Below are 24696 nucleotides of genomic sequence, written 5' to 3'. Positions count from 1 at the left end.
GCAAGGCATGGTGGGAGCTGAAGTCCGCTCAAAGCCAGTCCCAACCTGGCCGGGCCTCAAGCGTCCTGCTGCAGCCTCTCGCCCACCCGGCCCCCTCCCTCACTTGGCCTCGCGACTCCGAGATGGAGCCGCCCGGGCCTTGGCGGCGCTCCAGGTATCTGGCGGCTTGACGTGTCCGGGAGCTTGAGGAACTCTGGGCCAGCCTTCTCCCAGCACTACCTGGGGAGGTGACAGTGCAACCCGACCCGCACCCCGCCCGCACAGCAGGAAAGCCACGCCCACGACCCTCCGCTGCCCTGGGCGGGGACCGGGAACCTAGCAGCCCCCGCAGACCCCCGGGGACGCCTCCCCCGCCCCACTCAGTCCCCAGACCCGCCCGGTGCTTGCCCGGGCCCCCCCCACCCCCCCGGAGCCAATAAGACCACCGTCAGACAGGGACTCTCAGGGCCAGCAGCATCTGCACCTTTATCCACAGGCTGGGCGGCTGAGCCCCAGGTATCACCGAATCACTCTATAAAACCCAGAGGAAACAAGGAAAAAGTGCGAGTCCGGGGAAACGGGGCCAAGGTCACGCGGAGAGGTCACTGTTGTCAAAACGCTCCTGGTCATAAACTTCAGCCACCACCTTGCGGCCCGCAAACCAGCGCCCATTAAGGGCTTGGATGGCCTTGTGAGTCTCAGAGGCTACAGAAAACTCCACAAAAATCTTGACAATGATCTCCGCATCCTCCTCCTCGCCCTGCTTCTCTTGGTAGATGATGACACGGTTGACAGCACCAAACTTGCCACACTCCTCAGTCACCTCCCCTTCCAGGTCGTCATCGATGTCCTTGGGGTCCACCATGTTGCGCAGAACCATCACTGTGGACTGTGGGGGGGACAGCTGAGAGCTGTGGCTGGCTGGACCACCCCACCCCAGCCCACCCCGCTGGCCCCGGCCGCCCACCTCCTGCTTGCGGAGGAGCTTCTGCATCACCATGTGGCGGGCGCTGCTGCCCGAGATGCTCATGTGCTCCTGCTCACTCAGCATCTCCGGCCGCTCAGACTCGGGAAACAGCTCCTCCTCCTCCTTTTCTTTCTTGGGCTCCAGGAGACCGAGCGTCGGAGGGCTGGCCAGGATGGGGTTCACCACGCCCACAGACGGGATGGTGACGGGAATGGGAGGCCGGGCCGGGGTCACACCTGCAGCAAACCCACCAGGTCCAACGGTCACTCCCCCTGCCCCGCCACTCCCAGGAAGGAGAGCGCCGCTGAGCACAGCGGAACTGCCTGGGCCGAGGCGGCCAAGGAAGCGAATTAAGGGCAGCTGAAGGCGTCACGCCAGGAGGAGCGGGGCAGGGGAAGGAAGGAAACCCTGAGACCCAAGCAGGCTCACCTGTGATGACTCCTGGGGCCTGGGCAGCCATGACAGCCTGGGGTAAAGCCCCCAGGGGCTGGGCCAGAGTCAGTGCAGGGGACACCAGTCCAGGAGTGGCCAGGGTACCCAGGACCGCTGCTCCTGCCACTGCTTCCTGCAACCAGAGAGACCACCATGCTTAGTCCCTGCCCAATGGCTGCCTGCACTCAGAGCCAGCCATCAAAGGACCAGAAGGGCCGGTGGCCCACAGTCAAACCACAGGATTGCACCAGCCCTCACCTGAGCCGTAATCTTAGCTGTGGCTGCAGCAGCAGCCACAGCGGCAGCAGGTGGGAGGCCTCCAGGTGTGGCAGGTGTAAGCAGGGGCATGGGGGGTGTGACGGCCTTGCCCACCCGCAAGTACTGGCCGCCCAGGTCAAAAAGGTTCATGGAAGACACGGCATCCTGGGACGACTGGGCCTTTTCATATTCTGCAGAGAAGGAGCAGCAGTGATGGTCAGCCACGGTGTCAGGCGGGTCTGGGCCCCGGCCCGGGCCCCGGCCGCTCAAGCTCACCAATGAAGCCATAGCCCTTGTGCTTGCCAGTTGTGGGGTCCCGAGCCAGCGTGCAAGATTTGATCTTGCCGAAGGCCTCAAACACGCTCTTGATGTCGTCGTCCGAGAGGTCCTGGTGCACGGAAGCCACATAGATGCGGTTAAAGGCTCGTGCCTCCTCGGCCAGCTGGTCTATGATGGGCTGGGCCTGCCCTATGTTGCTGGGTCTGCCCACCTGGGCGAGAGACAGAAGGTGAAGAGGCCCCCGTCAGTCCAGGCTGGGGACTTGGGTCCCTGGAAGAGTCGCCCCGCAGCTTCTGGCTGACCGAGCACAGTGACCCGAGGGTCTGCCTCCTCAGCCCTCACCTTGATGTTCCGGCCGCCCAGCATCACGGAGTTCATCTGCTCCAAGGCCAGCTGGGCCGCTTCCGGAACCTCGTACTCCACAAAAGCAAAGCCCTGGACACAGGAACACACGGTCAGGCCGGGAGAGCCCGGGCGGGGGCCGGGCGGGGCGGGTCGAAGCTCACCTTGTGCTTCATGGTGACGGAGTCCCAGGACATGTCAATGCTCTTGATGGGCCCAAAGGGGGCAAAGGCCTGGCGGATGGTGTCCTCGCCCAGCTCGTAGTAGATGGAGCCCACGTAGACCCGGCACATGATGGCCAGTGCCCGCTGCCGCTGAGCTGCCATCTGGAGCAGGACACAAGGGGAGAGAGAGCCACTGGCTTGTGAGAGGGCGGTGGGAGGCTGGGCAGCCCATTCCCCTCCGGGCCCACCCACCCAGCTCCACCGTGGGGAGGGCTCCCCACGTGGCCGTGTGGTGCAGGCTGAGCCCCTGCAGTCAGGGTGGTAGGTGTCGGCAGGACCCCACCCCCAGGAAGGAAAGCCAGGCCTGAAGGAAGGACATGGATGCACCCTGGCCCACCCAGGTCCTGGGCCAACTGGCAGCCAAGCTGACAGGTGGTCGGGAGGCAGGGCTGAGTGCCCTCCGGTCTGGGACCGGGCACCCAGGTGGGCTGGGAGATCCTCCCAGGGTCCTGGCCAAGCGCTCCGACGGGGGGTGGGGGGGAGGTGACCGTCCAGGCTGCAGGGACCCACTGGTGTGGGGGCGAGAGAAGGGGCAGAAGGCAGGAGAGCTTCCGCCCAGGAGAGACCCTGGGGAGGCTCTCTGGAGAGAAGACCAAGAGCAGGGCTCGCGCAGGGCCCCAGTGCCTCGACCCTCACAAAAGGGCTGCCTGTAGCCGGGGACCAGCGGGAGGTGGCAGAGCCGCCACAGGGAGAAGCCCCAGGGCCCTGCTTGGGCAGACACCACCTCCACGCCGGGGCATGCCCAGCAGCTGCTCCCTCGAGGCTACTGTTCCCGCCCTGCCACCACGCACGCTACGTGCCAGGCAGGGAGGGTCCCAGCGCCACATGCAGGGGCCACCGGGAGAGGAGGCCACAGGCCCAGGGCAGGCAGGGGACCCCCGCACCCCACGAGGCCCCCCATAACCAGAGGCCAGCTTCTTTCTTCAGACACACCAACTGGCCTAGGACAGGCCGGGCCTCCCCAACCCACACTCAGAGTGGGCCCAGAAACGAGGTCCACCTCTGCCCCAAAGAGCTTCTCAACAAACAGGCCTCAGGCTCCCAGCTGAGACCAAGGACCACCCCCCCCAAGGTAGAAGCATGTCCCTTCTCGCACTGGGTGCCCTAGACTTGAAGCCATCTGCCCTTGAGGTCAGAGCTCTCCCCTTCAGCACGGGCTCCCCAAGAGGAGGTATGTCCAGAGCCCTCGCCCTGCCACATCCCCACAGACAAGCCGCCTCCCAGGGAGGGCACGGGGTCTGCCGGGCCCCCGAGGACAGGGCCGCGTCCCCCAGGGAGGGCAGCACGCCCGCCTCCTCAGCCTGCCTCTGCGGCGGGGAGGGGCATCTCTTTCCCAGACGCCTCTGCCGACGGCGGCCGAGACCAAGGCCGCTGCCTCCGCCTCCTCCCTGGCCCACTCGGGCCACAGCCACTGCCTGCGCCCTGGCCGCATGGCCTCTACCCCTCGTTGACTGCCAGGCCCAAGGCCCGAGTCCTTGTCCTTCCCTCGCTCATTGGCCTGGGTCCCCCCAGCCCCCCACCCCCTCCATCCATCCCCCCTCCAGGGTTTGATGGGGCCGAAAGTTAAGACCCTTCTCTCCTTGGGGGCCTGACCCCGACCGACCCAGGAGCCCGGGCAGCCTGGAGACTGGGGAGCTGGGGGCCCGGACGGCGCACCCTGTGCGTGCAGGCGGCATGGGTGCAGGTGGGCCTGGCGCGGGCAGCTACCCTCCTGGCCGGCTGCCCTCCGCAGTTACCTGGCCGGTTAGTTTTAAGGCGGGCCCTCAGAGCAGATGCAGGCCTCCCCAGGGGCGGTCCCGGGGTGGGTGCCCCCCACCCCGCTGGCCCCGCCACGCCTGGCGCTCTGCTGCGCTCGTCCCGAGCTGGCGGGCAGGGCCGGCTGGGGAGCAAGGTCCCCAGCACGCGGCTGCACTGCCCCCCTCTAGCCCTGACTAAGGACATGAGCCCCGGAAGAAGTGAGCATGTCTATTGACCGATTGCAAAGGTGAGAGAGGATCTCCAAAGCCCATTGTCACTGCTGCCATCTGAAAGACAGTAAAGACAGAGTTCAGTCTGTTGGAGCCGAGCAGTCTCCGCTCTCGTCACACCTCACGTAGACAGCGGCAAGGCTGGAGTCCCCGCCCTGCCAGGAGGCCCGCCTGCCTTCCCACACTGCCGGCCAGTGGCCGGCCACCGGCACCTGCCCAGGGGGGCCTCAGAGCCCCAGGTGCCCCGCCCCGCAGCCTGGCCGGCGGGGCAGAAGGAGGGGGAGGAAGAGGAGGGAGGAGCGGCTGGAGCGGTCAAGAGCCAGGGCGTCTCCTGGCAGCGTGAATGTCTGAGGGCTGGGCGGGCGGGGAGCGGGGGGCTCGAGGCCCAGGCACCTGTCAGCCTCACCCTGTCCTCTTCCCCAAAGCCACTGCAGCCTCTGGCCAAGGTCTAGGGCAGGGCCTCGCGGAGGTGCCCCAGCAGAGCCGCCCTCCCAGCCCCGGGCCGCAGGCCGGTGCGCGGGACTCGCTGCAGGGGTGGGGGCCTGACGGCTCTTACCCGAGGCCGTGGGGTGCGGGAGGAACACCCCCACGTGCTGCACCATCAGCCATGCGGCCTGGGGACACACGGGCTCAGGGGTGCCCTGAGGCCACAGTCTGAAGTCCGAGAAGAGGAGCCGATTCGGGAAGGGTGGGGGCGCAGGGCCACAGAGGAGGGTTGGGGAGGGGCCGTGGGTGCTCGACAGGTGGGTAAGGCCGGGCCACTCGGGCCTCAGGGAGAAACCCAGGCGTCCCAAGAACGAGTCCTCGAGAACCCGAGCACCGCAACACCTCGTGGGGACGGCCACAGGCCCGAGCGGAGGAAGAGAAGGCAGAGGAGGGGTGGTGGTGGCGGGGAGGGGCGGCGAGGCCCCGGCCCGGGCGGGCAGGGCGGCCTCCAGCAGAGCCAGCGCCGCGGCCGCGGCCGGACGGCGGGGCCCAGCGGCTCACCTGCAGGTTGGTGAGCTGCTGCTGCTGGTGCGCGATGGTCTGCTTCACCAGCACGCTCTTGATGCTCTGCTCCATGGCGTACTTCTTGGCCTGCGGGACGAGGCGGAGAGGAGCACTGGGGCCCGGCCTGAGGGGAGACGGGCCTCCCCCCGCCCCCGCCAGCCCCCCGCCCCCTGCCCCCGCGCCCCGGGAGGCGCACGCTCACCTTCTGGAGGGCCTCCTGCTGCTCGGGCGTCAGGGGAGGCAGTCCCAGCTTGGCGGCTGTGTTCTGCCCGTTCTCCATCTTGACGGGGTCCGTCCCCTGGTGGGGGGGGCAGGGCGTCATGAAGACCAAGCTCAAGACCCCCCTCGCAGGGCCCCAGGGCGCCCTCCGCCACCTGCACCCGGCCTCCAGCTCAGCCCCGTCTCGGCCAGAGAGGCCGGGGCCCAAACGGTCTCCCGTCTGGCCCGGGCACGTGTCTGCCCACCTGACACCCCCATGCCCATCCAGGACCCACGGGCAGGACTCGCACGGAGGCAGACAGGTACGTGGGGGCCCTTGGCCAAGCCAGAGCAGGAGTCTCCAAGACAGGCAGCAAGTAGTAAGAGGGGCCCGGCCCTTGTGGCAAGCCTGACCCCAGGACCTCCAGCCCATGCAGTGCGAGAGCTGGCCCCGCTGTCCTCCAGGGCGCGGGGAGGATGGGGGGCTCTCTGGAGGCTCTGGCATGCCTCACACCACAACTGCCTGGCACCAGGCCCCCTACACCTTCCCCTGGCCCCAGCCGGCTTCCCCACCCGGGACAAGCTCCAGGGATCACTCAAAAGAGCCAGTGTGGGCAAGGCCTCCCGCGCAACACACCTCTGTGCAGTGCCCTGCCCAGCCCCGCGCAGGGCACGCGCTGCCCTGTGCGTCTGGAGGTGTCTGCTCCGGCCCACGTCCACCAAACCCCTGCCTGGGCTGTGCCGAGCACCCTGGCAAAAGAAGCCAGGAGCAGACCAGCCAGAGGGACAGAAGTGGACATCCGCCAGCGCCCTAGGCGAGCACGGACCAGGAGACGCTTGGGGTGGGGTCCCCAGCCCATCACAGACCAACGTGAATGCTACTAGGATTAGGCTTCCATGCCCTGCATCAAAATGCATTCCCAAGCCGTTTGCAGGGGAAAGAACGCGGCTGTGTAAACTGGCAGAGAAGCACGGCCCCAGATCAAGGAGAGCACGTGTGCCGGGGGACAGAGCACGCCTGCCTCCGTACCCCGTGCTGGGCGGCAGCACCCACTCACTCCAGAAGGGTGTGCTGCAGTCCCCAGCACGAAGCCTTGGGACAGACCACAGGGAAGAGAGGCAGGGCCCCCGCACCGGGGTGACGAGCAAGGATCGGGGTACAAAGAAGGCAGAAGGGGCCGGCGGACCCGAGCCCCAAGAACCACCAGCCCGACCAGCTGGAGTGCTGGGTTTCCAGCACGAGGTCAAAGGGCAGGAAGCCCTGGAAGCGCCTCCCGTGGCAGCCCAGTCTGGCCCCTGCCAGGCTGTCCTCCCCGTCCTCCCAGCTGGCCCCAGGCCTAGCTCTCCTGGGTGGGAGAAGCCAGGGGCTGGGCCTCTGGAGCAGACTGTCACCATGGCAATCGCTGCCACCCCCTTCAGCTCCTGAGAAACTTCTCAATCCCTCTTTGTCTTGGTAAACAAAAGGCCCTTCTCCTACCAACCAATGACTGAGGAGACAGCCAGCCAGCGTTGGGGGAGGGCTGCTTAGAGGGACACGGACCCCTCTGCCCAATAGCTTCAGCCCCCAACGTCCCAGGATCCAGGCTGCAAACCATGGTTCTCCCCCCACGTGTTGGGAGCCCCGCCCCAACGGGCCTCCGGTCACCTTGCAGAGCCCCGGCTGGAACCCTCTGCAGGCAGGCGCTGCCATGGAGAAGCATGAAGAACTGCATTACCCAGCGAAGCAGCCCCAGCGCCCCCCCGCCCCCTGCCCCGGGACATGCTGCTCAGGGCCAGACGGAGCTGGATAGCTCTCCCACGTCCCCCGAACCCCGTGCTCAGACTCACACACAGTCCTGCTTTAACGTGGTACTGAAACAAGGGACCTGAAGGGGCTCTCAACACCTTGCAGGCACTGGAGCAGCGCGTCTGCCCTTCTGCACGACACCACCACCAGTTAAGGGCTCGAGCCGCTGAGACTCAGCACCCCAACACCCCTGACCACAGCCACCACAGCCACCACGGCCTGGTGTCTGAAGACACATGAGGCTGCGACCCACCCCAGAAGCAGGGAGGGCACTTAAGTGGAGGCAGGGAGCCAGGCCAGAGGCTGGGTGGCGAGGGGGCAGGACGGGCATCTCTGCCCCGAGATGGAGAGGAGTCCCTCGGGCCCCTCCCGCCCCACCCCTGGCCAAGTCTCTCTGGGCCCAGGGACACGCAGGCAGGCGGGCGGGCGGGCGGGCAGGCAGGCAGGCGGGCCTGAGGGCGAGGATGCTTAAGGTCAGTACCTGTGGAGGTTTCCATTTGTCTCCCGCTGCCACCGCTGCCGCCGCCGCCGCCGGCTCGGACCCCCCTCCTTGCTGGCCATTGACCTGCTGCAGGCAGGAAGGAGATGCTGTAACAGATGTCCCCAAGACCCAGCCGCCCAGGCCCTCTCCTCTTCCCTGGTTAAGAGCCGAGCTCCACAGACCAGCAAGGGAGGCCAGGCAGGGGTCCCGAAGGGACCAGCTCAGACTTGGGCCCTGAACGCTCCTGACGCTGCCCCACCGCCCCCCGGCCTGCCCCCTCCCCCAGCACACCTGCAGCTGCCCGGGGCCCTGGCACAGGGGCTGGCCTGGCAGAGACCACCACAGACTGTAGGCACCGAGCCCCCAGGAAGAGACAGGGTAGAGAACAGGGCGTGCTCCTGCCTCAGGGCAAGGAAAGATGCCCTCTCCTGGGTGTGGAGCTGCCCAGGGCCACACAGCTGGGGTCGTAGGGCAGGCTTCCTCCCCTGCTAGCAGGCTGAGCCAGACTGAGCTGGACAAGCTGACAAGGAACACAGGTGGCCCTCGTCCCCTCCTGAGACAGAGAGAGGGCACCTCTTGGCACCCTGTACACACACCTGGGCATCAGCTCCAGTGCCTTCAACAGTCCCTGGCCTGGCCCAGGTCCCAGGCCCCTCCTGAAGACGGCGCCAGGCAGAGCAGCAGGGCCGGGCAGGGGTCTGCATGTGCGCGCCTCCCTCCCCGCAGCAAGCTGTCCACGGCAGTCTCACTCAGGGCAAACGACAGCTGGCCACACCCAGAGGGGCCGTGGAAGGACTGGGCTTAGCAGGGTGGCACAGCAAAGACAGGCCAAGGGTCTTAGTGGAAGGGCCCTGAGACTTCCCCACCTTCTCAGAAGCCACACAGCAGGAACCTACTCCCAGCTCAAAGACAAGACCCACAAGCGTCTAGAAAGAACACAGGAACAGCCGGGCCCACCCCTGGGGCCCCATGCACAACGCCTAAGGTGGGGGTGACTTGGCCAGCGCCATATGTCTCAGGAGCTCCGGCCTCAAAGGAGAAACAGCAGCGTGAGCCTGCCCGCACCAGAGACATGGCCGGGGTGGTGGCCGCTGCGGCCGCCCCAGCCCTGCTCCTGCCCTGGAACCCCTCCGAGCGTGACACCACTGCTGCTTAGAAAGTGCGCCCTCGAGAGAGAGACAAAGGGGGGCCCTTCTGGCACAGGTCCCACCCAGGGGGAGCATGCATCTGGGGACAAGGTCAGTCTGGCTTTCCCGCCAGGGCCCCAGGCAGCCCCTGGAACACACCCAGAGCAGAGGTCACCTCCAGTCTGGGGGTGCAATCCAACCTCTAGACCCCTGCTAACAGGGTCAATTTGAGGGCGTCTGTAAGTAACTTCCTACCCTCCCAAATTAGTCTAAAAGCCAAGACACGAAGCAGGACAGTGCTCAGAAGAGACTTCTGCAAATTCAGTCCACCAGGAATTCAACAAGGCTGTCCCACCCCATTCGTGGCAGAAGCAAAGCCCCCAGTCCCACAGAGCCCGGGACTCTGTTCCAAGCAGACACATGAGCTAGTCACCTGCAGTCCTCCTCCGGCAACGAATAAGGCAGGCTACACAGTCACAGCCCCCAAGCACCTGGCAGCAGGGCCTTGAGGAGTGAGACGCCCCCTCAGGCAGGGGAATGGGGGTGCAGGACTGCCCCCCGATTCTAGGACCAAACTCCTACACTGCCATGGATCACCAACCCAGGGCAAAATGATAATTTCCATCCGACTTAACTTTTCTCTAACCAGAAAAGTGAAGCACTTAAGGTCTCCAGGCTTCAGGCTCCTCAGGCCTGTCTCCTGGGGCTGCGGGAAGACGGCGGGCGGCCCCCTTCCAGCACTCAGGGCGTCCCTGCACAAAGCAAGCAATCCATGGGTTGCAGTGCTTGTTAGAGTCACTAGACCGTCCAAGTCAGGTCCCCAGAGCAGGGCCACTGCAGGACGCTGCCTCCACGCGTTCAATCCCTTCCCTTGGTGCCACGCTGTCCCCGGCACGGCCAGGCTCTGCGCAGGGCACTGCACACACAGCAAAAACAAGACAAGAGACACAGCAACCAGCACCTACATGAGATTATCTCTGTAGTTAATGAGCACTAAGAAGAGAGCCAAGCACAGGGTGGGGAGAAGGGAAGCAAACTGGGCCACAGCAGCCAGAGATGGCCTCTCTACGAGGCGACAAGCAGCTGTGCCCCTGTGGAGGGGAGAGGGGACTACTGCCAGATGGAACCCAAGGGTCACAACCCCAAGCGGGACTGAGTCCAGGGGTCATAGGAAGATGCTGTGGCCCCTTTCTGCAGCCACCAGGTGGAAGGCACCCAAGAGAGAAGAGGCACTTCTATGCCTTCCTAGGTCCTTCCCCAGCAGATCACTGTCAGCCAAGTTCAGGGCCACCCCATCCCACGTTCCACAAGAGCCAAAGCCACAGCTTAGGTCAGCAAGCCAGCACTGCTCAGTATGCATGCGCCATAAGCTCTCACCATGCTCGAAAGGACAGGAGCGAAAGAGGCGACCCTTCTAGAAACCTATCCATTCAAAACGATAGAAGAGGAACATGTCGGACCATAGGCCGGACCTCATTCCCAGAAGCAGATGAGCTAAGCCTGGGCCTTTACAGTGAACATGTGCTTATTAACACAGGTACGTTAACCTCTTGAGAGAATGAGGATAGGCAATGAACACCTTTACTGAAAACCCCGAGGAGTTCCTGCTGTGGTGCAACGGGACTGGCAGCATCTTGAGAGCACTGGGACGCAGGTTCCATCCTTGGCCAGGCACAGTGGGTTAAGGATCCCATGTTGCCACAGCTGTGGTCTAGGTGGCAACTGCAGCTACAATCTGATCCCTGGCCTGGGAACTCCATATGCCAAGGGGCAGTCAGAAAAGAAATAAAACCCCTGCACATGGGATTCAGACTCACTGCCCACATCCACTCCTGTGACTGGCCCAATGCCACCGCAGAGCTAAGCTCCAACTCACCCTCAGTCCCCCAACAAGAAGTCCTGCAGGCTCCAGCCTCCGGCACCCACCAAGGCCAGGGCTCAGCGCTGACACAGGTCTGTGGATGCTCGGGCATGAGGCACCCCCTCACTGGCATCTCCGCCTCCCACACCTTCCCCAGAGTTATGGTCCTTGTCTCCAAGCCTCCCTCTTTCCCATCACCCAACTCTGGGGCCTGGGCAGTCGCCGAGTCCGCAACCTCCCTCTCTTTTTATCTCTAACTTCCCTACAGAGGCAGGTGGCCCCTGTGACTTCAAAGGGAAGCAGCACATGGTACAAAGAGGACAGTGAGGTTGGCCAGACCTCAGAGCCTAGGGCCTCTCTCCTACTGGGAGCTTCCGCCCCAGTGGCATCAGCCCCCAACTCGGGGCTTGATCAAGACAGTCTAAGTACACTCCTTGACCCTCAGATGCCTCCCTGTCAGTCCAGCCTTTGGCCACTTACGGAAGTTAGCTTCTCAAACAGACCTCTCCACATCCCCAAGCATGAGTTAGAGGAGGGCGGCAGGTAAATAAAGGGATGCAGCGTCTTATGAAGAGTCTAGGGGGTAGTCAGTGGCACCAGCCTGGGAGAAAGAAGAGTGAAAGGGACTCCACCACGCAAGTGCTGCGTGACCGGGGTGGTCCATCTACGCTAATCATTCCGGGAGGCGGTCGCAGGTGAGCACTAAGCACCGCAGGAGCTCCTTCCTCCAGGTGCCCGCCCCCAGCATGGCTCCTTTGGGCACCCAGTATATGAGCACCCTGGATAAGAACTGGTCTCCAGTGTCCACTAAACTCCTGTACAGGGTTAGGACTGCCTCTGGTTCCCTACTGTTCCCCCAAATCCTTGCGCAGCGCTCGGGACAAAGTAACTGCTTAGGAAACATGTAATGACGGGCCACGTCTTCCCTTCCTCGGAGAGGAGTGTAAGCCGGAGGCCTTGTTAGCTGGTAACCATTCCGTGAGCGGGGAGCAGTCACAGCGGTGTACGCAAGAAGCCAAGGTCTCCCTCCTCGCCAAGCCCGAATCCCCTCCTACAGGCCCCCGCACGCCGGGGCGGGAGAGACGCCATCATTCCCAGGAGCCCCGCCTTCAAGTCGGGGACAGAGGCGCACCCCGTCGGCAGAGGGGGACCACGGCCGCCTGGCTCCGCCATGACGCCGCCCGTCGGGGCCTGGCCGGCCCACCGTAAACAACCCTGGCTCGGCGCGCGGCACAGCGCCTCGCCGCGCCCGGTACCCTACCGCGCAGGGCCCTCCCGCGCTCGTTGCCGGAAGCTGCAGCCTACGGGCCGGAAGCTGCGGCCACGGGCCGGCCTCCGCCTCGCGCCCGCCCCGCCCCGCCCCCGCCTCGCGCGGCCGAAGGCCGCAGGAGCTCGCGTGGGGCCCTGGAGCGACCGCTGCGTCCCCGGGGGGGGCCCTAGGCGCCCCGGGGGGGCCACCAACCCGCTCCCGCCGTCTGAGCGGCGGCCCGCGGTCAGGGGGGCTCACTTACTAGCGCTATGGTCGCCGTCGCCATCTTGCGCCCGTCGCGGCCGCCGCGCGCGCGCGCACACGCTTCGGCTCCTGCCGCGGTCTCGCGCGACCTGGGCGCCGGCGGAGGCGCTCTCAAAAGGACGGAGCTCTCGCGATAAAAGTCCCTTTTTCCCCAGCGGCGTGTAAGGAAAAGAAACGCACTTCCGGGGCGGGGAGGGACAGTTAACTCCCCGGGAGAAGCAGCCGGAAGGGGCGGGGCTGGGCCGGTATCGGGGACGCGCGCCGCCGCCCGGGCCTCGCTCTCCACCAGCCCCGCCCTCCGCTGGCCTTGGTCCGTCCCGGCCCGCCCCTCGCTCCGCCCCCTGCCGCCGCTCGGCTTCTCTGCCTCCTTCTCTGGAAAACCTCGGTGTCAGCCCGCAGGGCGGCACGCACCCCCTCCAGGGCTTCAGTTGAAAGAGGTGACAACGCCCCGTATCAGACTCAGATTGCGAGATGCATCTTCTTTCCATCATCCCTCTCTGAACGCGCCTACCAGAGGATGGTGTGTCTTCATCCAACTGGCAGCATTTTCTTTCCTAGTGATTCATAAAACAGCAGTGCATCTTTTTTTTTTTCTCTTGTTTTATTATTTAATTTTTTTCCCTCTGTACAGCATGGGGACCAAGTTCCTCTTACATGTATACATTTCCCCCCCCCCACCCTTTGTTCTGTTGCAATATAAGTAACAAGACACAGTTCTCAATGCTTCTCAGCAGGATCTCCTTGTAAATCCATTCCAAGTTGTATCCAATAACCCCAAGCTCCCGATCCCTCCCACTTCCTCCCTCTCCCCCCAGGCAGCCACAAGTCTGTTCTCCAAGTCCATGATTTTCTTTTCTGTGGAGATGTTCATTTGTGCTGGATATTAGATTCCAGTTGTAAGTGATATCATATGGTATTTGTCTTTGTCTTTCTGACTCATTTCACTCAGTATGAGAGTCTCTAGTTCCATCCATGTTGCTGCAAATGGCATTAGGTCTTTCTTTTTTATGGCTGAGTAGTATTCCATTGTGTGTATATACACCTTCCTAATCTAATCCTCTGTTGATGGACATTTGGGTTGTTTCCATGTCCTGGCTATTGTGAATAGTGCTGCAGTGAACATGCGGGTGCATGTGTCTCTTTTAAGTAGAGTTTTGTCCGGATATATGCCCAAGCAGTGCATCTTAATTAAAGCTGATGGCCCCATAGAGTCAGTGTACAGTCGTCAGAACTGCAACCCAAGAGATATGTTTGTGAGCCAATCCCATGGGCAAGGTATGCGCTCAGACTCCCCTTAGTTCCTGAACTATGTTTTAGAGGCTCCAGGTGTCCCTCCGTGGCTCTGGGTGCCCTGGGCGTTTGCTGCATGCCACACCCATTCCAAGACCCTGACTCAGTGAAGCTCCGGCCATAGGGTTGTCAGCCTAGTGACTTCAGGTGTCCTGAGGAGCTGGGTGTCTTTCTGGAAAGTGCCTCTTCTCAACGCTGGGAGTTTAACGTGAAGTACAGACACCGCTAGTTAAACGTGACAGTGTTGTCCTCCTCTCCCGGCTCTCTGAAGTGGTGAGGAGAGGATTTTGTAAAGGCGGAAACCCATGAAGGCGGAGGTGGACTACTGTGGAGCTGGAGGCAGGGGACCATGGGAGCTGCTTAAGTGCACTGGAGTCAGTGCCCAAAGGATCATTGTGAAAGTCAGTTGTAACCCGGAGACCAGGCCGACCTCAGTCCCTGCCCGAAGTGATGAGGAGGTGAGCTCTCGAGGGCCTTCGGAGGAGACGTCCTGTTCTGGAAATGCGGGCATCATGGAGATTCCTGCCCTTTCCACCGCCTCCACTCCTGGCTCCGAGTCTGGCCCCAAGCACGTGCCACCCACAATTCTCAGAAGAGCATCTCTGCAGCAGCTCCCAACACAAAAGAAAAGACTGGCCTCGGGGGGTGGTCAGGAGAATGGCCTGGCTGGATCCCTGACCTCAAAGCTCACCAGGCAATGAGCTCCAGCCACTAAGATCATCTCATCACCTTTTTTTTTTTTTTTTTTTGGTCTTTTTCTAGGGCTTCACCCACAGCATGTGGAGGTTCCCAGGCTAGGGATCTAATCGGATGTGTTGCTGCCAGCCTACCCCAGAGTCACAGCAACGCCAGATCCGAGCTGCGTCTGCGACCTACACCACAGCTCATGGCAACGCCGAATCCCTAACCCACTGAGCAAGGCCAGGGATGGAACCCACAACCTCATGGTTCCTAGGCAGATTTGTTAACCACTGAGCCACGACAGGAACTCCATCTCCTCATCTCATTCTTTTTTTTTTTTTTTTTTTTTTTGTCTTTTGTCTTTTGTCTTTTTTGTTGTTGTTGTTGCTATTTCTTGGGCCGCTCCCATGGCATATGGAGGTTCCCAGGCTAGGGGTTGAATCGGAGCTGTAGCCACCGGCCTACGCCAGAGCCACAGCAACGCGGGATCCGAGCCGCGTCTGCAACCTACACCACAGCTCACAGCAACGCCAGATCGTTAACCCACTGAGCAAGGGCAGGGACCGAACCCACAACCTCATGGTTCCTAGTCGGATTCGTTAACCACTGCGCCACGACGGGAACTCCCTTCTCATCTCATTCTTAAATGCAACTGGGCAACCTGGGATCACCAGACATCTGAGGAAGAGGAAAAAACAAGAGAAGGAAAGGGAGTCAGAAGGAACAGAGCCAATAAAGCAAGCAGAAGAAGGAAAAAAGAAAAGCTAAAACCATATCCTCAGAGATATTCAAGAGGATGTTGCATCCAAAATCAAGAACAAGAGGTGAAAAAAAAGGACATTGAGCCAATAAGGACGAGCAGGAAGAGCCCCTCTAAATGAGAGCATGACAGTTAGACAGAAGGGCTGAAAGATCAAGTTGGAGTCTTCCAGAATGCATAACAACAAAATCACAGAGCCAGAAAGCAGAAAATGCAAGCATCACCACACCCGTCAGCATGCTCCAGTGCTTAGAGCTGGTCAAGTACCGCAGGGGCCTCCAAGACGGTGGCTGGATGAAGGGGTGGGTGTGGGGTGGACAGAAGCCCCACCCTCTGCGAAATCTGACAGTGGTGCATTCAGGGGGCTTGTGTGCCGGGCACTGTTCTCACTACCTTCCAGGGTGGGAACCGTTATCTCCATGTTTACAGGTGAGAAAAAGGAGGCACAGATGGGCAGACTGATATCACACAGCGGGAAGCAGCAGAGTGCTAAGGGCACAGAGCCTGTGTTCTCAGCACACGTTGCACCTCTCAGAAAACGCTGGACACCTAAGGAAGAGTCCCGGATAGAATGGAGAGGGGAGAAATCAGGAAAAAAAAAAAAAAAAAAAAAAAAAAAGCAAAGAAAACGTCCTAGAACTGAAGGGTTGGGCTCTCTGGACAATATATGAAAGGCTACGTCAGCACACATCCCAGAGAACTTCCAGGGCACTCAAGAGAAGGTTGAGAGAGCGCGAGAAGAAATCACAAAGGCTCTTCTTGATTCAGGAAGGCATGAAAGTTCTTGGGACTAGAAAAGAAATGACATGACACCCCCGCAATCCTAGGGAGAAAGAATCTTCCCAGCTTTGCACCCGGTTACACTCATAAGCAGATGCAGAAGGACAAAGAGGCAGAGAGCCTGTGGCTCCCCAGGCATCGTCTCTCGGACGCTGGCAGGCTGTCCCTCCTCAGGCAGAGAGTGAACGAGGGAAGAGGAACTCATGGGCCCTGACCAGAGAAAGGAGGGTGCCGCCGACAGCTGGGGCCCGGGCCCAAGGACAAGGAACCCGGGCAGAGGTCGCATGCCGGGGGCTCCAGGAAAAGATGAACGGTAGTCAATTAAGCAGCAGATCCCAGGTATTTCGAGACGGTTCACGTTTCTGCAGGAAAATCTAGGGAGCAGTCAGTGAGAAATATAGATCCTCCCCCCAGAGGCAGTCATTAACTCCTGGGAAAACACAGAGTTAGGTGAGAAAGCAAATGTAACACCGGGACACATTGCTCTCTGCTGAGATCGGTGGGAGTGAAGCTGTGACAATACCCATCACACCAGGTATGACGGCCCTTGTACTGGGACGATGCTGGGTAAGCAGGTCGAGGCCAGTGACCCCTCTTCCCCTAGAGGACACCAGCCATAAAAGCATGTGCATGCTTTTGCGAAATGCACCTCAAATGCCTGAAGAAACAGCTAAGAAAGTGGAGTTTGGAAAAGATCAGGGTTAGAGACTGTATTTATTACTGGCCTAAAAAAAGTTTCGCTTTCAAAAGAGTATGTATGTAACTCTGAAAAGACAAAAAGTGAAAATGAAAACCTGACAGAGACAGTCAATGCAGCAAAGATAGTACTGGTAGTTCGGTTTAATCACTGGTACAATCTGTTATGCATTTCACACTCAGACTGTTTCCGACGATGCAGAGTCAGACAGCTTCGTACTAGGATTTCAGTTAGATGTGTAAGTTAGACTGGAATTTTAAAATGAAAGCTGCAAGAACTTGAATAATTCTGTAGAGAGTATTGGAGTATGCTTACGATCACTTGTATTCGTACATGTAATTCAGCTGACATGTCTTAGTCAAAGGTGTTTGGATTCTTGTTAGGGTGATGCTGCGGGGGGGGGGCAGGGGTGACACCCCTGCTCCTGCAAAGACATCCGCCTCCTAAACCCCAGAAGCTGGGAATGTGACCTTACACGGGAAAGGTGTCGTGAAGCTAGGATTAAGATTAAGGACCTCGAGATGGGGGGCTTATCTGGATTATCTGGGTGGACCTCATGTAATTACACGAAGCTTCTTCCCTGGCTGCAGAAAACCAGACACGGTTCACAAGGAAGCCTCACGTCAACGTTGCTGGCTCTGAAGATGGAGGAAGGGGCCGTGAGCCAACGAATCTGGCGCCTCTGGAAGCCAAGAATGGCCTTCGGTTTACAGCAGACGGGGAAGCGGGGACCTGGGCCCCTTCACCGCGAGGAAGTGGAAGAAACGAAGTGCCGCCTGGCGCCTGGCACTGGGCTGACACTCGAGGCCAACGACCTGACGGAGCAGGAGATGGATTCTCCTTCCGGCATCAGAAAGGAACACACACAGTCTTGTTCACTCCGTGATCTCAGGCTGGTGGGGTCTGTGCCAGACCTCTGACCTACGGAGCTATAGAAATGCGCTGATTTGTGGCAAAGCCTTATGGCGACAACAAAGAATGCGGCGGCAAGCTGTTCTTGCGTGCCAGTAGAAATGTTTAGAAAGAAACCTGAATGGGCTAAATTTATACACGCAGCTTAAAAATATGTACGAGTGATTAACCAAAATTGAAAATGGAGGGAGATGGGCCAAGAGAGCGTGGCCAGGGCCATGGTGGGGGAGGGCGCCAGGGGCCGGTTTCCTCAGGACCCGGAGGAGGCACCCTGCCCACTCTGGGCCAGGGAACCAGAGAGAAAGGAGCCCTTTGGAGGGGCTGCAGGAGCCGGAAGAAGGTCTGCAGATGGGGTGGCAAGTCCCAGTCTCAGAGCATCAGGAAGTCAGAGAGGAGCTCCAGAGTGGGCCTGCGGGGGCCCCAGGGCGCGGGAGTGTCTCTCCTGCCCTGCCTAGCACCCGACAGACAGTGGGCCTGACACTAGCCGGTCTGAGGTGGTGGTTCCTTGCGTGGGTCTGTGGTCCCAGCTCGGAATGGAGCACGTCCCCGGGCCCGCATCTGCCCAGGGCTGTCCCCCGCCGGCCCAGCACGGCGCTGGGGCTCCCTGCAGGGCAGCCTCCTCCTTCATGGACCACATGGGACCAGAGGGGGTGGAAATGAAGGGGAGGGGAGGGAGGGGGGTTGTGGAAGCTGGTGGCCTGGAGGAGACCTGGCCCTCGGGACAGTGGGGCCTCCCCCCTCCCCATCAGCCCCTCCCCGGGGCCTCGGGGATGCTGTGGGGCGGGGGGAGGGTCCTCACTAGCAGGCAAGCGGGCAGGAGGCAGCCGCGGGTCCCCACCCACCCAGGGGCCAATGCTGAGCAGACCCAGGGGCCAATGCCTGTGGGCCACCACGGCTGGCTGTGGGGGGCCGGGGGCGGGGGCTGGGGTACTGAGGCACTGGATCGAGGTCATGGCTGAGCTCCGCGGTACTTGAGGAAGGTGCTGTCCAGGAAGGCGGCCAGCTTGGTCCGGTCTTCCTGCAGGGTGGAGGGAGGCATGGGGGGACGGAGGGGCGCGGCCCACCCTAGGCGCCCTCCCAGGCTGGCCGCCCCTGGCCCGCACACCTCACCTCGTGGACGAAGCCGTAGTGCACTAGCTCTGCAGCGAGGTCCTGGGCACTGTCGGCTGAGGCAGGGCAGGGGGCGCGGCGTCGGGTGAGGTTGCAGCACCACCGCCGCCGTGCCCTGCGCCCCACCCACCACGGCCCAGGGATCCCTGGCCTACTTGGGAGCAGGTCGTAAGTGAGCTGCCGGTGCAGCCGGTCCTCCAGCACCAGAAGTAGAGTGAGCTGGGGAGGCGGGAGGGCGCGGTTGGCTCCTGGAGGCGGCCCTACCCCAGGCCTCTGTGAGCTGCAGCCCCCACCCCCCCACCCCCATGCTCACATGCCAGCGGGCCTTGTCCTCGCTTCTCTCCAGGTTGCACTGCATCTGGACCACCTGGGGGCAGGGCGAAGGACAAGGTCACCCACAAAGCCTGGATCACAGCCAGAGCAGGGGCTGCCACAGAGGGGCCCAGAACGGGCATGGAGATAGGAAATGGGGAGCCTGAGAAGCATGTCTCACTGCCAGCAGCCTGGCAACTTAAGGAAAACTTCCAGAAAATTAGATATTGAAGCTGGGTACTGAAGGATGAATAGGAGTTTTCACAGGTAGGGAGAACATCTGAACAAAGAGAGCTGTGGAAAGCAGAGGGAGAGAGAGCAGCAGGGACGTGACGGCAAAGCACAGGATGCCAGCAGCACAGGCCTCAGGGTGCCTTGGGGGTGGGGGGTGAGGACCTTCGTGATGGCTGGGCAGCTCTGGCCGTCAGGACTTGACCTTGGGCTGCGTGGCGGAGCGCAGACGGAAGCCGGCAGGAAGGAGGCCAGGCTGGGGGCCCGGACAGCAGCCAGGCGGGGACGGAGGTGGCCCAGATCAGGGTGGTGACTGTAGAGGCACACCCAAGGCCAAAGCCAGAGCCCCTGGAACCCAGCGGGTGTGGACGTGGAAAGGCAGAGGGGGGGCTGAGCCCGACGGGTTGGGGGGAGCTTTGCAGGAGGGGACTCTGGGGAAAACACCATGCCTGGGGCTGTGGAGAGGACGCCTCGGCCCAGGGTCCAGGAGTGAGCAAGCCAGGGGGGTGGAATCAGAGAAGCAGCGTGGACCGGGGCAGGAGGCAGGGATGAGGGAGCCTCTGGGAAAGAGGGGGACCCCAGCTTGTGCTCCTCCCCCCAGCTCACAAAGGGGTCAGCCAGGCCCTGGTCCCTGGCAGCCTGGAAGAGAGCTGGGCTGGAGACTTGCAGGCCCCGAGGAGGGCAGCCCTCCCGGCAGCAGGCAGGCGCCTGCGGCAGGGGTGGAGGCTGACCTTTCTGGTCTCCGAGTCAAAAGGTTCTGGCGTTGGGGTCTTGGCCTTCGGGGCCTCCTCGGGGGGTGGGGCCAGCACACGGGGCAGCCCCAGGGGCCGTGCAGCAGCAAAGTTCATCAGCGGGTAGATCCCGTTCCTGGGGACACGACGGGGGTGGGGTGGCTGAGGGCTCAGCCTGCCAGCTGCCCCCTCCCCAGCCTCACTCCTGCTCTCACCTGACGTCTTCCAGGAACTTGTCCAGCTCCAGGTAGGAGACCTCTGAGTACCTAGACGGGTGTGAGAACACGCGGGGGGCTGGCCGGCCTGTCCTGCCGGCGCCGCGGGCCTGCCGGGGGCGGGCCGGTGGAGGGAGGGCTCCGGGCTGCTCACCGCCACTGCAGGGGCGGCCCGCGGGGCCGGGGCATCTCCGCCAGGACGGCATGCAGGTCCATCGCCTTGGTCTTTTCCTCCACCACGTTCTCAGGCATGAGGTCTGCAGGCCACAGAGCACTCAGGCCGGGGCACCCTGAAGCACGAGGCCCCGCGGGCCCCCTTCCGCAATCCGACCCCAGGCCCTGGCCCGCCCCAGGCCGGCCTGCCCCTCACACTGGTGCTGGATGAAGCAGTGAGCTGCCAGGAGCTTCAGCGAATGCACCTCAAAGAGCACGCGGTGGAAGAGGAGGCTGTGGGCGGAGGGCCGGCGGGCAGGGTCCCGGGCCAGGCAGGAGAGGATGAACTCCTGGGGGTGTGGAGAGGAGGCCAGAGTAGGTGCAGTCCCTCTGCTCTGGCCCCCGAAGGCCCCTCCCTGGAAGTCCCGTGGGCGCCTTCACGCGGGAACGTGGGTAGGAAAAGGCGTCCTCTCGGCAGCCGGGGCGGGGCAGGGCGGGGCTCTACGAACAGGGCAGTCGAGCCGGCCCTGGTCCCAGAACTCCCACGATCTGCTCCCAGGAAGCCTCACACCCATCCTGGCCAGTCGGCGTGCTCTCCCCAAAGCACAGACGAAGCCTGCCCCGTGGAGGAAGAACCCCAGGCCCTGCTTGGCAGCCCTGGGGCCCGGCGGAGCGCCCACAGGTCAGCCCAGGCCCCTGGAGGTCAGTGTAGCCCCGTGCCAGCCCACCTACCTGCAGTCTGCCCCTCTTCTGGTGGCCTCAGGCCAGGCTCCGCTCCAGGTCCCTGCCCTGTCCCACGTCCATTCCCTCCACTGCCTCTCCTGTCCACCCGGGCTCCCAGTCCCATCTGGACCTCAGCCCCACAGGCCATGCGGTTAAGCCAGACAGTCGCCAGACTCTGGCCGGAGAGGTGCAGCTTCCATCCCACGTGCCCTTGGCCCGGTCCCCCTCCCCCGGCCTCGCCGCCCCAAACGAGCTAAGGCCGCATCCTTTTGAGCCTGCCTCCTGGATGCTGACAGGCGGGGTTGTGGAGCGGGCAGACCTGGATGCAAACGCTGGCTCCAGCACTCAATCTAAGGCGTCTCTGAGTCTCACTCGCTCTATTTACAAAATGGGCATCAAAACAGTGCACCTCCAGCACGCAGTAGCCCTCTGGTCCTTCCGGCTCAGAACCTTTCCCAGGAGCCTTGGGATCTGGACTCGGTACCACTCCGCCAAGGCCTTCCTTGCGGACGGGCGGTGGAGGTGAGGGCTGCTGTAACAGGCCAGGTGCGGACCTGCCGCACCTCCGGGCCTGCCCAGAGCACCTCACCGGCCCCGCCTGGAACTCTGGCAGCAGCAGGAGGGGTGGGGCAGCCTGCTCACCCGCATGTTGGGATCGCTCAGCGAGTGCCTGGCACGAGCGATGGCCTCCTCCGTGACCCGGGTGTCCCCATTGGCCTGGATCTCCAGCACTGCCATCTGGGGGGCAGGGCAAGGTCAGGCATGGGGAAGGGACGGCACATGTGAGCCGAGGGGCACTAGCTGGGAGGGGAGCAGGCCATGGGGCTAGTACCTCCAGGGCACACATCCCAAAGGAGAAGATGTCCACGGCTGTGCCATCGGCGACCTCTGAAAGGGGAGAGCGAGGCCGGGTGGACAAGGTGGCGGGTGCCGCGCGGCAGAGGGGGAGGCAGGACGAGGCCTCCGGGACTCACCTCCATACTCTGGAGGGAAGAAGTGCAGGTTCCGAGGTTCCTCCCGCTCGACGCGGATGGGGCTTCGCAGATCACGGGGGAGCGCTGCGGGGAGCGCGGAGAGTGGGCACCCTGGACCTCTCTACCGCCCTCCGTCCCCCAGGGTCCCCACGCACCATTGGAGAAGATTCGGTGCCACACTGAGCCGATCACCATGGGGAGAAAGAGGCGTCAAGGATCCTCTGCCCTCCGTTCCGACGGGCCCCCCAGCCCTGCCCCGCCTGACCCCAGCCCGCCAGCACCGGAGCCAATCTTGATGAGGCCGTTGTGCTGTATGAAGACGGTGTCACTGGTCAGGTTCCCGTGGATGATGGGCGGACTGCAGGCGTGCAGAAAGCTGGGGAGGACGGGAGAGCCGGGGAAGCCGGGTCAAGGCTCACCGGGGAGGGGCGGCACCGCAGGGCAGCTGCTCAGGCCAGCCCCGACCCTCACCTGAGTGCGGACAGGATCTGCGTGCACCAGCGCTTCCAGGCCTGGCGGCGGACGGGCTCCGTGGGATGCGGGCGCGGGAAAGGCGGCTGGGCCTGAGGTGCCTCGGCCTGACCCCGTGCCTGTCCCCGACACCGCCCCGCGCCCCTCACCATCTCTGTCCCAAACGGCACCCAACTCCATCCTGGCCCTGACGCCGCCCCAGCCCACGCCCCATACCCTGGCGTTCATGGCCTTGTGGTTCTTCTTGGTTTTTTTGAGGAATTGCTTGAGGCTGCCGGACGACACGTACTCTGTGATGAAGACGACCTGCGAGGTGGGCAGGCTCCACCACCTGCGGGTGCCCACACCCACCCCACCCACCAGTGGCTGCATCCCACCCCGGGGGGCGCTGGCGGCTCACCCGGGCTCGGGCCTCGGAGGCATCCAGCCAGTACTTGTGCAGCTTGACAATGTTGGGGTGGTCCACCAGCGCCAGCTGCTCAAACATGGTCTGGATCTTCTCCTGGGAAGGGGCGGGGCGGTCACCAGGGAAACGAGAGGTGGGCCGGGGAGGGGGCCCGCAGGCCTTACCTCGTGGGCAGAAAAGGCCTTCCTGTCACTGAAGTGCAGCTCGTTCCACACCACCTCCACCCCCTCCTCCGTGTCCATGGCCAGGAAGGTGCTCTGGACCCCAGGCATGTTCCCCTGGTTCACCTGGTGGGATGGGGGTGCTGAGCGTGTTGGTCGGTGTGTGGGGAGGAAGAGAGCCAGGGTCTTGGTCTCTGCTCACATCCTCTTCACCAGCCCAGGTATCGCATGCAGGCCCGGGTAGCTCCGGGGGGGAAGGTGGGGTCCTGGGAGAGGGGCCGCCCCCAGGAGCAAAGGGGCGGTGATATCTAGGGGATTGGGGATTTGTTTTAGGGGGTTGGGGATGGTCCCCGGAGGCTAACAGCTGGTCCCAAAGGCAAGGGGAGGTGGTCTCCGGAGACTAGCCCTTCTTACCAGGGCGTGGGGGCCAGGCTAAAGGAGCGCTAGGGCCCATCAAGAAGGGGGCCTCCTGGGCGAGTGTTCGGAGAGGTGTCGGGCCTCCTGGTCCCCCCTGGGTCCGCACAGCTCCGCGGAGCCTCAGGGGCCCTCCACTCGAGGTTGGAGGCGCCCCGCCCCGCCCCGCCCCGCCGTGCCCACCTGCTCTCGCCGCTTCTGCCAGCGGCCGCACGGGCTCTCTTCCAGGATGTCGCTCTCGTCCTCACTCTCGTCCTCCCGCTCCCGGCCCCGCCTCGGCACCGGCTCCGGGGCCGCCATGGCTCGGCCGGCCCAGGCCGCCGCCCTGCCCAGGCCGCCGCCCTCCCCGCAATACGCCGCCGAGCGCCGCCGCCGCTCCCGGCTCTTCCTGGCCCCGCGCCCAGACGCCCAGCCGGGAGCTGGGCCGCCGCCACCGCCTCGAGCCCCCACCCCGGCTCCGGGAATTGGGAGGCACGGGCGCGCGGCCGGCCCGGGGGTGGAGCCCGCCTGCCGCTCCAGAGCCACCGCCCCGGGCCGGAGCCAGAGTGGAGAACGCAAAGCCCACGCGGTGCCCGGCCGAGGCCCCACTCGTCCCCGCCCCGGGCCCCACCAGATGGAGCCCCGCCCCGGCCGAGGGCCCGCCCTCTAGCCCCGCCCACAGCACCAAGGCCCCGCCCACCCGGGGGACACACCCCCCACCCCACCCCCGCCAGCCCCGGCCCTGGCCCCTCCCGAGGCCCCGCCCCACGGAGCTGCGCAGTCCCAGCCCGGCTCCTCCCGGGAGCCGCCCCTCCGTGGCAAGCCCAAGCCCCGGGACCAGCCTGAGTGGAGCAACCCGGCCCCAGGGGTTTCCGTCCCCGCCTGGAGCCAGGTCCCTCGGGTCCCCGAGGGCGCGCAGCGGCGTGCGCGAACCGACCCTGCCCAGCTCTGGGGGCCGCTCCTACTTCGTGCACCCCTTTCCCACCACACTCCTGCCACACGCATCCTGAAACCCAGCCCTGGGGGGAAGCCCGCTCCGCCCTGGTTGCACCGCGGTCTGGGGGGAGGCCATCTACCCCGAGGAACTCGTGGGAGGGTCACTGGAGGAGAAAAACATGCAAGCAGGTCGACTTTAATTAGCAAGCACAGACCTCCCACTGTCCCCAGTTGCGGGCTTGCCTTCTGTGTCCACATGCTCACCTTCCCACACTCCGGATGGCGATTTCCTACCTTCTTTCTGGTGGTTGGCATGAGCGGAGGCATTAGGAGGGAGCCCTGTCCCCTCCGAGAGG

At 63.2% G+C, this 24696-nt stretch overlaps 2 protein-coding genes across 14 annotated transcripts; both read right to left on the bottom strand.

Annotated features, from left to right (window-relative positions):
• Positions 1 to 439: 439 nt before the first annotated feature.
• On the bottom strand, positions 440 to 12438 carry PUF60 (poly(U) binding splicing factor 60). Of its 10 annotated transcripts, none has more exons than XM_021090440.2 (12): positions 12403 to 12438; positions 7904 to 7990; positions 5641 to 5736; positions 5436 to 5525; positions 4455 to 4505; positions 2422 to 2583; positions 2258 to 2350; positions 1913 to 2126; positions 1637 to 1827; positions 1376 to 1511; positions 947 to 1182; positions 440 to 868 (listed from the first exon to the last, which is right to left on the bottom strand). In XM_021090440.2, exons 1-12 carry the CDS (start codon positions 12424 to 12426, stop codon positions 569 to 571), a joined length of 1680 nt encoding a protein of 559 aa, XP_020946099.1. In that variant the 5' UTR covers positions 12427 to 12438; the 3' UTR covers positions 440 to 568. The 10 variants fall into 10 exon arrangements, with proteins under 10 accessions (XP_020946099.1, XP_020946100.1, XP_084877661.1 ...); XM_021090441.2 differs by having other exon boundaries at positions 7904 to 7987; XM_085021535.1 differs by lacking the exons at positions 7904 to 7990; positions 12403 to 12438 and adding exons at positions 6274 to 6447; positions 7464 to 7547.
• A 4301-nt stretch (positions 12439 to 16739) lies between these two features.
• Positions 16740 to 24015, bottom strand: NRBP2 (nuclear receptor binding protein 2). 4 transcript variants are annotated; one of them, XR_014843258.1, is made up of 20 exons: positions 23609 to 24015; positions 23015 to 23137; positions 22845 to 22946; positions 22661 to 22750; positions 22445 to 22485; positions 22255 to 22349; positions 22129 to 22152; positions 21974 to 22057; positions 21832 to 21887; positions 21642 to 21737; positions 20494 to 20626; positions 20278 to 20380; positions 20124 to 20174; positions 19909 to 20044; positions 19343 to 19525; positions 18948 to 19001; positions 18790 to 18853; positions 18635 to 18690; positions 18324 to 18542; positions 16740 to 18262 (listed from the first exon to the last, which is right to left on the bottom strand). XR_014843258.1 is itself a non-coding variant. In XM_021090473.2 (19 exons), exons 1-19 carry the CDS (start codon positions 23723 to 23725, stop codon positions 18474 to 18476), a joined length of 1677 nt encoding a protein of 558 aa, XP_020946132.1. In that variant the 5' UTR covers positions 23726 to 24015; the 3' UTR covers positions 16740 to 18473. The 4 variants fall into 4 exon arrangements, 2 of the variants coding, with proteins under 2 accessions (XP_020946132.1, XP_020946134.1); XR_014843259.1 differs by lacking the exon at positions 19343 to 19525; XM_021090473.2 differs by having other exon boundaries at positions 16740 to 18542.
• Positions 24016 to 24696: the final 681 nt, after the last annotated feature.

This window comes from Sus scrofa, chromosome 4 (genome assembly GCF_054392235.1).
Source record: "Sus scrofa isolate SSC_HxYL_T2T_F1_AM1 chromosome 4, Sscrofa_HxYL_maternal_Yorkshire_Landrace_v2.0, whole genome shotgun sequence".
NCBI lineage: Eukaryota > Metazoa > Chordata > Mammalia > Artiodactyla > Suidae > Sus > Sus scrofa.
The sequence above is the reverse complement of the archived record's forward strand: the minus strand, read 5'-3'. Positions and strand labels throughout refer to the sequence as shown.

Bases quoted from the DNA above. Each gene is read 5' to 3' on its own strand.
- PUF60 (XM_021090440.2), bottom strand. From the start codon at position 12,426: ATGGCGACGGCGACCATAGCGCTA. The intron at 1,828-1,912 runs GTGAGCTTGAGC...CCTTCTCTGCAG, and splicing joins CAAGGGCTATGGCTTCATTG to AATATGAAAAGGCCCAGTCG. The intron at 1,512-1,636 runs GTGAGGGCTGGT...CTCTGGTTGCAG, and splicing joins CAGCTAAGATTACGGCTCAG to GAAGCAGTGGCAGGAGCAGC.
- NRBP2 (XM_021090473.2), bottom strand. From the start codon at position 23,725: ATGGCGGCCCCGGAGCCGGTGCCGAGGCGGGGCCGGGAGCGGGAGGAC. The intron at 20,381-20,493 runs GTGAGGGGCAGG...TGTGGCCTGCAG, and splicing joins CTGCTTCATCCAGCACCAGT to ACCTCATGCCTGAGAACGTG. The intron at 18,543-18,634 runs GTGAGGTGTGCG...TCCACCCTGCAG, and splicing joins ACTACGGCTTCGTCCACGAG to GAAGACCGGACCAAGCTGGC.